General features: G+C 37.3%; 1 protein-coding gene across 1 annotated transcript; it reads right to left on the reverse strand.

The window, feature by feature from the left end:
* Positions 1-8,711: 8,711 nt before the first annotated feature.
* Positions 8,712-9,621, reverse strand: LOC113351074. Its single transcript, XM_026595140.1, has 2 exons — positions 9,349-9,621; positions 8,712-9,266 (listed from the first exon to the last, which is right to left on the reverse strand). The coding sequence occupies exons 1-2, from the start codon at positions 9,619-9,621 to the stop codon at positions 8,712-8,714; spliced, it is 828 nt and encodes a 275-aa protein (XP_026450925.1).
* Between the last annotated feature and the right edge of the window lie 2,691 nt (positions 9,622-12,312).

Raw genomic sequence — 12,312 nt, forward strand, 5'->3', positions numbered from 1 at the left:
ACTTGGGAGCTTGCTAGTTTACCTCCAGGGAGTAAGACCATGAGATGTAAATGAGTCTTTAAGAGGAAATTAGGTATATGGAACTGTAGAAAAATATTAGGCTAAGTTGGTAGCTAAAGGCTATAAACTAAAAGAAGGTGTATATTTCCTTGATTCTTATTCACATGTGACGAGATTTACTTCGTTGAGATGCTAATTGTTATTGCTGTCATAAACAAATTAGAGATACATCAGATGGATGTTAAGACAGCTTTTCTAAAATCGTGAATTAGATAAAGAAATTTACATAGACCAACCTGAGGACTTTGTAGTGAAAGGTTATGATGACAAAGTTTGTAAGTTGAACAAAATTTTGTATGGTTTATAATAAGCACGTAAACAGTGACATGGAAAATTTGATCATGTGATAATGTGTAGGATTTAAGTTAATGAATCTGACAAGTATATTTACAAGTAACTTGTTAAGGATGCCTGTGTGATTGTATGCTTGTATGTTGATGATATGCTTATACTTGATACAAACATAGATGTGATTAATTCCACTAAAAAATGCGCTGAATGAGAACGTTGACTTGAAAGACTTAGGCCCTGTTGATGTAATCTTAGGGATGAGGATTAGAAATAATCTATATGTAGTCTTAGTCATTCTCATTATTGAATTTTGTGCTTAAGAGATACAATCAGTGTGATTGTAAGCCTGCTTGTACTCCGTACGATTATTCTTGTAGACTCAAGAAAAAAGGATATGGAGTATCTTAACTTGAATACTCAAGAGTTATAGGATGTCTGATGAATTTAATGAACTGTAAGTCCAGACATTGCCTATAGTGAGTAAGTTAAGTAGATATACTTGTTCCAGAGCAAGAGCATTGATGCACTTAGTAGAGTATTATGGTACCTAAAATACTCTATTACCTTTTGTTTGATTTATGAAAGGTATCTTGCTGTCCTTGAGGGACTTTGTGATGCAAACTGGATAGTTGACTCAGAGGAGTCTAAGTCTACGAGTGGATATGTTTCACTCTAGCAGGAAGGTTTGTTTTTGGAAGATTTCCAAACAAACTATATTGCTCAATTCATTATGGAATCTGAGAGTATTGCGTTAGATAAAGCACGAGAGGGGGAGTGCCTAAGATGCTTTTTAGAAGACATTCCTCTCTGGCATAGGCCTGTGCCAGCTATATCTATATACATTGTGTTAGCCAAGCTATAATAGCTAAAGCTAAAAATAACTAATCTCAATCGGCGTTATTTCCATTGATTGGATAAAGTCCAAGGAGAATATCGCGCAACTTTGACGAAAGGTTCATCCAAAGATAGTTAGAAACATCGAGGGGATGGGGCTTAAGCTCATAAATTAAACTTGCCATGAAGGATACTCAACCTTGCTGACTGGAGATCCCAAGATCAAGGTTTCGAATGAGACAACTAATTTGTGGTGGGTAAAGGTAAACACTATCAGAGAATTTTATTCTCTGTCCCTTCCCTATGGTGTAGACGTGATAGTGTGACTGCATGTGAAGGATGACTTTTAAGAAGTCTTAATGAGTTCTATAGTTTCAATTTAAGATTGAAGTGGGGTGTAGCAGTAACACTCTTTATGGAAACTCACCTATCTGAATGAGGAAGTGGGCCGCTTCCTATGAGAATATGAGCTTTGATTCTCTAGAGCATTCTGAGAAACAGGATATGTCCAGGGCCAAATTGGACAAAACGGCACGAGCTTGGCAGCAATCTTGGAGATATCACCCGTGGTTGTTATCGCGAATTACATCAAATGCTAGCAGTTCAAGACATAGTTCACTGTCTCTAGCAAGTAATTCCGGTAATATCTCACTAAGCAAAGGTTCAAGACCTCATGGACACCTCTGCCTAAAATGGTATTTCCTGCGCTTTTTATGTGATTTTCGTTTTGATGGTTTTGGTATTACTGGAACTTAGGACCTAAAGGTCACTAAGGGTTTGTTCATTTTTTTCACTAGTTCATGCTTTTTTCACTTGGTGAAAGGAACCTTTAGTCTCACTTGTGAGGGAGCTAAAGATGAAAGCTCTCTATACTATATGATTTTTGCGATCCATAGTATGACCCAGGGGTCAACACACTGTTGTGTTTGGCAGATGGCGTTGGAATGGCTAGTATGATTTTAACATGCACGATCTGTCTGTCTGTTCACTCAGTTCGGTTCGTGAAATTGGGTTGTTGATTTACCAATATCTATCTGTGTTTTTGTGTTTTATTGAGTTTTCATTCATGTGGGGGATTGTTGGAAAACGATTAATAAAAATTGATTTTTAATGGTTTTAATAAAAATAATAATTTTATTGTTTTCTTTTGTGAATGAAAAACTTATTAGTCCCACATTGTGGAGTTTCCACTTCTTAAATTGTTTTATTCCATTATATAAAGAAATTCACTACTTTTGTAAAATCTATGGAAAAGAGGTTGCACTATATTTTAGAGGGACCCCTAAGGGAAAATATTTTATAGCGTTTCTTAAGAGTTCGCGATTTTCCTTAACGGTTTTTTCGGAGTTGCCAAGATCAAGTTGAGCATCTACTACATATGCTAGTAGTAGGTGTAGTAGGGTGTTTTATCCTGGAGATATCCGTCCTGTGAGGGCTATAACATCACTCTTGAGTGTAGCCGGGTGCTAATGTCTTAAGGGCAACGTGTTGAACACGTGACTCACTCTATTTTTCTAAAGTTTTGCCTTGTTGCTGTTGTGGAGATATGAGAAGCTCGTTCGTTTCGTCAATCGATCACTTCCATTATAAAGGAGTTAAGTATCAATAACTTTTGCTTATTTGATTTTTTCTTTATTTTGATTATTGCACCCAACAATAGTTAGCAGCTAACTAGCGTTTAATCATGGAATTTTCTTTTTTGCTGACTGATTAGTTGGGCCGACTGCCCGGAGGTCCCTTCTATGACCACTTTTTTTTGTAAATCGAAACCTAACGTAAATTTGCAATTTCATAAAAAGATTTTGTAGTGTGCACTTGATATTACCAAAATATCCCTCCATTTTAGTCAAATTACTATAATTCCTTATGTATCCTATTCTTTAAGGGTATAATTGGCAACCAAACTTTAATATAACATATCTAAAAATCTGTATCTTGGAATTTTACAAATTTTATCTCGTTGGAAAGGTAATAAAAAAATCTACGCAATGAGTATAAACAACATATCAAATTTAGAGCTTTTCCGGAAAATTTGGAGGTATTTATCACTTTAGGCATAATTTTAGAAAATTAAATGTATATCCATTATGCAAACCACCACAAATGATACATAATACTTTATGTAGCCATATTTTGGTTTATGCATCAACTAATTTTCCTTTGCAACCAATAAAACGATGTACTTTCAAGAAAAAGCGATACTTTTATTTTAGGCACAATTCTTGAAAATTGAATGCATAGTTATTATGCAAACCACCACAAAGGACGCATAACACATCATGCAACCATATTTTGGTTTATGGATCGACCAATTTTTTCGTTTTAGAAAAGTTATACTTTCACATTCCGTTTCAGTAAAAGTGATACTTTCACTCCGTTTCGGGAAAAGTGATATTTCGCTATGTTCAGGGAAAAGTGATACTTTTTCTGGAATGGAGCAAGAGTATCACTTTTTCTGAAACGAGGCGAAAGTATCATACTTTTCCTGGAACGGAGCGAGAGTATCACTTTTTCTAAAACGAAGCGAAAGTATCACTTTTCCCGAAACAGCGCGAAAGTATCACTTTTCCCGAAACAGCGCGAAAGTATCACTTTTTCTGAAACGGGCTAAAAGTATCAATTTTTCTGAAACGGAGCGAAAGTATCACTTTTCCGTAAACAGATCGAAAATAGTCGCAGAAAAACTCCATCTTTGGATTCTTCTTCGGTCGGCCCTCCCACCGTGGCAACGGTTGTACTAGTAGTAGCAATGAATAATGTGATGAATTGTATTGAGCATCTCCAATGCTAGGGGTGAAGGTCTTAAAAAGATATGACACCTAGGATTTAGCACTTTTCTAACCAAGAATTTATCTCCAATGTCAAGGTCAAGGTAAAGATAAAAGCATGACATGGCTGTCATCTCATAGGAAAGGGTAAAGGAGAAAGTCATATCTTTACCTTCTCCATGACCCAAGGTCTTTTGACACATCATCAATTCTTTATTCCAAAAATGTTCTCTAAGTTCTAGGGTAACAATACCTTGGCATCGGAGATGAAATTTTAGGTATAAAGTACTATAACTTTAATTTTTTCAGCCACATATGAATGACCCACAACAAAAAAGTATTAATAAGACCTCCACCTAGGATTACCTTCACCCCTAGCATTGGAGATGCTCTAACTGAAAATACTAACGGAGAGTAGAGCCGACAGCTCTATTTATTACACAGATAAAAAAGGTAAGACAGACTGTGTAATGTTCTACAATACAAGGGAAAGGAACAAGAGATCTGAGGTGAGAAGAAGAAGAAGAAGAAGAAGAAGCTAGAGTCAGAGAGGGAAGAAGATAAGAATTCAAGAGAAGACAATAATTCAATAATTGGTTAAGAGTATCCAAGGTGAAACAAGGATACTAATACACAAAGTATCACGTGCCAACCGTGTGACAAATACTTAGGCACCCTATTAACAGCTAAGGGCACCTCGGGTTCAGAAATACAAGAAAAAGAACATTCTCTGAAAGTTGGTCTATGACAAATACCCCTCACTTCAAATGATTCTTGCCCTCAAGAATCGCATCAGGAAACTGTTGTTGTATAGCTGCTTTGTCCTCCCAAGTTGCTTCCTCAGCTGTGGAGTGAGTCCAGTGAACTAGAATCTGATCTACCAGCTGTTGTTGTTTCTTGATTACTCTGGTAGACAGTACATGGAGCGGGGAAATCTTCATACAACCTTGAGAGTCCAGAGCTGGTAAAACTGTTTGGAGAAGTAACCCTGCACCAATCTTTGGCTTAAGCTGAGAGACATGGAATACTGGGTGTATTCTGGAAGTGGTAGGTAGCTGCAATTTGTATGCCACTTTGCCAAGCCTTGCCAAGACTTGGTATGGACCAAAAAATTTGGTAGATAACTTTAAGCTCCTTCTCAATTGAACTGAGCTCTGCCTGTAGGGTTGAAGTCTCAAATAAACCCAGTCTCCCACCTTGAATTCCCTCTCAGACCTTTTCTTGTCAGCTTGTTGTTTTATTCTGTGCTGAGCTTCCTCTAAGGTGGACTTCAGAATGATTCACATGGCTTTCCTTTTTTGTAAGTACTCTTCCACAGACTCATTAGTTGAAGGTTGATGAGAGAAAAGACCAAATTGCTGAGGCTGGTATCCATACAATGCCTGGAAGGGTGTAGTCTTTAAGCTGGAGTGATAAATAGAGTTGAACCACCATTATGCCAAGGATAACCAACTCACCCATTTGGTAGGCCTGTAACTTGTCATACACCTCAAGTAGGACTCAAGACAGGCATTCACCCTCTCAGTTTGACCATCAGTCTGAGGGTTATATGTTGTACTCATGTGGAGAGCAGTACCCATCTTAGTGAATAGCTCTTGCCAGAAGTGAGTAAGAAAAATGTTGTCTCTATCTGAAATTATAGTTGCAGGTAGTCCATGTAATTTGAAAATGTTGTCTAGAAATACCTTTGCTACAGTTGAGGCAGTGAAAGGGTGGCTTAGGGGAAGAAAATGGCTGTATTTGGTGAATTTATCCACCAAAACCATAATGACCTCCCTAAGGGTGCACACGGTACGGTTCGGCTCGGTTCTTGACGAGACCGAGTACCTGTACCTCCCTAGCCTCGGTTCCAAAATTTTGGACCGGTACCTGTACCTTGTACCTCGGTTCCGGTTCCAATCGGTTCTTTTCCAGACAGAAATATGTCTTTTTCTCTGACAATCTAAGTACATGTTTTTTACCTGTTTTTCAATATGTTAAGTAATAACTCATACTTAGAACAAAGCAACAATTAATAAGTAGCTATATTACTAGCAAACCAAACAAACAAAGTCTTGAAAACCTGAGTAGCAGTAGGCAGTAGCAGTAGGCAGTAGCAGTGTAGCACACAAACTGACAATCTCACAATCACACACACTAAAGTCTGGGAAATCCGAAAAAACAACAATTAGCAGTAGGCAGTAGCCACAGACACACACACTAAGTCTTGAAAATGAGAAAATCTGAAAAAAGAACAACTAGCAGTGCAACTAGTGATGCAGTAGTCTTGAATCTTGATCTTCTAATCCATATCAGCAGCACCTGTGGTGTCATCAGTGTTGATAGGACTAAGTAACGCTGCCAAACAAATAATAGTAGTTAGTAACTCAATATCATCTCAGCTTGCATCACAACTCATTTAACCCATCAACATACATAACAACTCTTCATTAGACTCAATTCGTTAATCAACTAAACATCCTAGAATGATCAACATCCAGAAGACCAAACTTCAATTCATAATTAAGATGAGAACTACAAAACCACCACCAAAATAAATTAACACCCTAATTTCTAACACCCTAATTTCTTAAATTAACTACAGACATCAAGATACACATTACCATATCAATAACAAAACATGAACCCTGAATTAAGACAAGTACTAGCTTGTTATTAGCAATTCGGCTAAACTTTCAATCCAAAGATTTTGCAGCTCATACTCAAAATCAAGATAACATATGGATCTTCTCAACATCATTCAATTGATCAATTCTCATCCAAACAAATCCAAAAAACAAAACCCTAACCCTAAAATCACAAATTCAGTAACATAAAACAGAGCATAGCATCACAATTCAATGAAACACACATCAATTAGATAAGATCTCAATCTTTGAAACATTAAACAACAAAACTAAAGAAAAACCCAGATTTTATTTAACACCCTAATTTCATTAACAAAAATAATGAAAAATCAAAAGAAAAGATTAAGAAGATAGAATTCTTACCAAATCCAAGCCAAATCAATCAACTCTTGCAAATCTGATGAACAAGTCTTAATTACAAATCTGAAAAATCAAAAGATTAAAGGTAGAATTATTAGATTCAGATTCTCAGAAGATTCAGAATTATTACAAATCTTAATTACAAAACCCTAGGTTCAGTTCGCTTACCCTTTGAATCAACACTTGAGATTCAAAGTAGGTTCAGTTCGCTTACAAATCTTAATTACTTACCGTTTGAATCAACACTTACCCTTTGAATCAACACTTGTAATGGAGAAGAGAAGATTGTCGCTCTTCTCTGTTAATCAACATTTGTAATTGAGAAGATTGTCGCTCATCCCTTCTCAGACAGAGAGGAGACGGAAAAAAAAGAAGAAGAAAATGAAAAGAGAAACGAAAACCCTATAATGTTCGCTTATATACCCCCCTCTAATCTAACGGCTAATATTGATCCCTTATCCCCTAAATCTAACGAATCTAATCATTTAGGACATTCGGTCCGATACGGCACGGTACTTGTACAGGACCGTGTACCTGTACCCCCAGACCTCGGTTCCTATTTTTTGGATCGGTACCTGTACCTTGTACCTCGGTTCGGTCCAAAACCAGGTACGGTTCCACCGGTTCCGGTTCGGTCCATCGGTCCGGCTCGGTTCCTGTGCACCCTTAGACCTCTCTGCCTTCTGATTTTGGGAGTCCAGTGATGAAGTCCATGGAAATATGTTTCCATGCTTTATCAGGTACTGGAAGTGGATGGAGTAGCCCTGGAGGAGATGTGTGGGGTATCTTGTGTTGCTGACATATGTCACACTCCTTAATGTATTGGTACAAATCTCTCTTCATGCCCACCCAGTGAAAGTGTTCTTTTGCCCTCTAATAGCTAGCTTGAGTCCCTGAATGTCCCCCCATGGAAGATGAGTGAACTGCAGCTAAAAACTTGTTGTCTTAAATTCCCCTTTGAGCCATTACAAATCTTGTGCTTGTATCTGAGGATTCTATGTTTCAGTGTGTAGGGAGGTTTACTTGTAGGTGATACAGTCAGCTGTGGCAATAGTTCTTGGGCCACCTTATCAGTATCATAACTATCTTGCACTTCAAGCAGCCAAGTAGGTTGTAATTGTGAAATAAGCCGGCACTGGGATGAGGCAGAATGTGGTATCCTTGATAATGCATCAACCACTTTGTTTTCAGCTCCTTTCTTATAGCATACTGTGTAGTCATACCCCATAAGCAAGTCTTATGGTGGAATCCAACCTATTCCAAGTGTGGAAAATTCATGGAATGTCAAGTCTAGTGGCTTCCAAGTTGGGGTTTTCCACAGAAAGTCCAAGCAACGTTCCATGGTTTGGTGGAAGGGTTCGTGGAATACATCGAAACGCCAATAAGAATGGCGCTGAACACCAATAAGATTGGCGCAGTAGAGGACAAGAAACGCCTTTATGAATGGCGCTTAACGTTAATCAAAATAGCGTAAGTCAAGCGCTAAAAAGAATGGCGTTCAGCGCTATTAAGATTGGCGTTTTTCAGCGCCAATCTTAATTGCGCTAACCACAAAAAACATCCAGGAGCCACTCCACTTCCCCAATCCTATACTTAGTTTTTTTCTACTCTCTCATTTTTTTCCTCTTGAACAAACTAGTTTTTTGGTTTCATATATTAAATCAAATCAAATCAAATCAAAAAGAAGATAAAATTGATTGATACTAAAAATACTTTAATTACATTGATTCCACTACATCAAATTGCCAAAAAAAAAAAAACATAATTGAAGCTACATAGTGCTAGGATAATCAAGTGTTCTAGGAGGATAACCATGTTTTTCCAAAATCTTATTTTGTTTATCCAACATAAATTGTTGCTTCCATTCCGGCAAGGTCTCAACCACCACATACAACACTTCGAGTTCATGTTTCTCCAAAGCCAAATCCACGGATTTCTTTTTTGTCTTTGTAATAGTTAATAAATATTCTTCTCGTCCATCCAATATTGCCATCTTCTTTGCATTCTCTTCACTAAAATGTTTCAAAATACGCTCTGTTCCGTTGTTGATGGCCGATAGCTCAGAAGCTTCCCTTTGTTGAGCCCTTTTCCCCGTTGGTCGACGAGGGCCATCCTCTTCATGCCATCTTGGGTCGCTTCTTGCGGGAGCACTACTTGTTGAAGCATTAAAACTAGGAGCATCCGATTCATCTTCCACATTTTGAGTAGGATCAATTTCTTCGGGATTGAATCCGAGAACATGGGCTTTGGAAAGTCGGTACACCTCTTCATTTTGAAAAGGTTTTCCCTTGCTAACCTTACTATATTCCAATCTAGCTTTTCTTTCCTACAAAAAACAAAAAAAAACCCAAGTTAGAAATCCTTCAATAAAATAAAATGACATACATTAAGATCTTAATAAAACTTACAAGATCATCATTTCCGCATCCGCTTGCATTGTTTCTATGCAAATTTCTTAAGATACCAACCCATTTTTTGAGATCTTTTTTCAAGGTACCAAATCTATTTTGCAACTTATGAACAGTTCTGTCATTTTTATTCCCAAAGATGCTTACATATGTATCGAATACCCGCTCCCAAAACTGGTTTGAGTTTTGATCAACTCCGGCAACACCATCAAGTGTAATGCTTATCCAAGCTTCGGTGATTGCAACATCTTCGGGTGTAAGATATTTTGCCATGGCTAAAAAAAAGTCTGAATTTCAATGAATTTTAAGAAGATGGAGAAAAATCTAGAGATTGAATGGTTTTGGTCTGAGCTGAGCTGAGAAGTGATCAATTTATAGGGAAAATTTCGAATTCAAAAAAATAATCGTTGAAACGCTATTGTTACTGGCGCTTCTTTGTGAGTCGTTGATTAGAAGGAGCCGTTACAGATCTAATGGTTAAGAATGAAACGCAATTCTTAATAGCGTTTGGCGCTATTCTTAATAGCGCTAAACGCTATTCTTATTTGCGCTTTTCTTGAAAAACATCCAGAACCTACGCCAATTCCTCAAGTTCCATACTTAGTTTTTTTCTTCTCTTTTGAAAATCCATAACTTCTTCTCTTTTGAAAACAATGAAAACCATAAATTGAAAACAATGAAAGTGATAGACGCATTTATGTGTCTATTTTGTTCTCAATGTTCTGTATTGTTAGACTCGATTAAATACTTATTGTGTTATTTTATGTTTTTGTAGATGTTTTTGGAAAAATAAGCTCTTGCGGCGAAATTGGCTCGAAAAGTGGTGTTTTACACCCCAGGATAGAGACTAAAAACACCCCAGAAAAATTACTAAAGGCACCCCAAGGGACATGTGTTATTCGGACTCCAGCAACGGATAAGGGGGCGACCACTGGATAAGGGGTGACCTTCTTCACAAATTCAAAAAAATATTTTGGCGGGAAAATATTTGCTCTTCACTGGCATATTTTCTCGATTGCATTTGGACGTGATTTTGTGCGATTCAATCGCTGAAACTTTGTGGAAAGATGTAATATATCATAACAGAGCTGGTATGGGTGATTGTTTCGACTGAATTTGGCTGGATAATCACGTGGAAGAAATCAAGGCAACACAGGTTTGAAAATGATATTCACGGATTTTCAGCAAGTTTTATGTGTGCTGCTCGTGTTTGGATGACACTTAGTCATTGAAGATGCGTGTAGAAGCTAAATAAGGGAGTATCAGAAGCTGTTTACGCGTGGAGAATCATTTCAGGGAAGAAAATATTCGGAAAATATTTTATTTTAACACCGAGTAATGGAGGATCATGGAGAGTTAATGAGCGTGATTTCTTGTCGCTGTTGGGTATAAATAGGTTCCCTGGGTGTCCTAGAAGCGTGGTCGAGAGTTTGGGGTTGAGAGGAGAGCTCAGGAATCAGAAATCACGAGTTGCGGAAACTCGGTTCCTGCTGCTGCTGCTGAAGAACGGACATCCATGAACCGTCGTTCTTCAATAGTGACAACACAGGTCAGCGTGGGTCATAGGTGTGGGTCTTAGAACCACAGCGACAATAACACTTCTCTTTTATCGTTATTTTGTGACGCTTCATGTGGGTCGCACATTAGCTGTTTACACCATTTTCTCTTCTTCTCTTCATTGTAAACACCATTTGAGCAATAAATAAATATTTTGAGCGTGTTTTTATCATGATGAGCTAAACCCAACACTGGGACGACGGAGGAGGGTGAATTTCATACACGGGTAAATTTATTTTATTCTTTTTTATGACTTTTGCATTAATTTAAAATTGAAATATGATTTGTATTAATTGATTGTTATTTAATTTGATGATGTATGCTTAGTTTAGGTGTTTTGATACATCATGCTTAGGACTTACAATCGATGTTTTGAGAATATATCTTGGAAAAATCAGAGTCCATGTTAATTTTATTGAGTTTTAAATTGTCAAAGAATATATGAATGAACCCTGTGTAGTGAATTCGGCCAAATCCTTAGTCCCAGTACCTCTCGCCCATTGTTAATATTTTTGTATATATAATTTTATTAAATCTAAAATTCCATTTCCTTCACAAGTCTGAAACGAATCTTTTTACCACTATCACTACAACCATTTGAAAATACATCAAATTTTTGGCGCCGCCGACGCGGATTTGTGCTTAGGTAGAATTTTTAGGTTTTTATTATTTTTTATTATTCCATTTGTTCTTTTTACGTCTCTTTGGTTGTGTCTTTGTATTACAGGTTTGAAGTTGGATACTAAAGACCTTGGAATCAAAGCTTAAAGCTAAAAGAGAAGGAAAAAAGACAAAGCAAAAAAATAAAGAAAAAAGAGAGAGAAAAAAAGAGATTTATTTATTTTTTATTTTTTTAAGAGACTTTCCATTTTATTTATTTTGTAATTATTATTATTATTTTTGTATTTCTTTTCATTGGACTGGACTTTGGACAATTTATTTTAATTTTAAACCCTACGGAAGGGTTATAAAAAAAAAAATTTAAATATAAACTGTTTGCAGGGAAGGACGCGATTACAATATCGTCTCGGCCCCTCGGGTTCGCACACTGACACCGGAGTCAGTGGCCCGAGTCGACTACACGGTTCTTCGCCGTCTGGTACGGGAGGTAAACTTCTAACACCCGCGAATCTCCTGTCAGCGGGTTTACTGTCTGCCTTAAGGTGATTATATGTTGAGGACTGAACCGGATGCTTTAATTTCCTAGTTAAAGGGCAGAACTGGCCATATAAGATAAGGGTTCGGATTTCATCACCGTTCCCTTCTTGCCCGCCTTAGGTAAACGAAACCTAACGCGAACCCAGCTTAAAATTTGATTAGAACGAGACCGATAGGGTGACGATTTGGTAGGAAAATCTTTCGAAAAATTTGGTTACTCTTTTAAGCATACTTCAAAGTTCTTGATGG

The sequence above is a fragment of the Papaver somniferum genome, chromosome 1, assembly GCF_003573695.1.
Source record: "Papaver somniferum cultivar HN1 chromosome 1, ASM357369v1, whole genome shotgun sequence".
Classification (NCBI taxonomy): domain Eukaryota; kingdom Viridiplantae; phylum Streptophyta; class Magnoliopsida; order Ranunculales; family Papaveraceae; genus Papaver; species Papaver somniferum.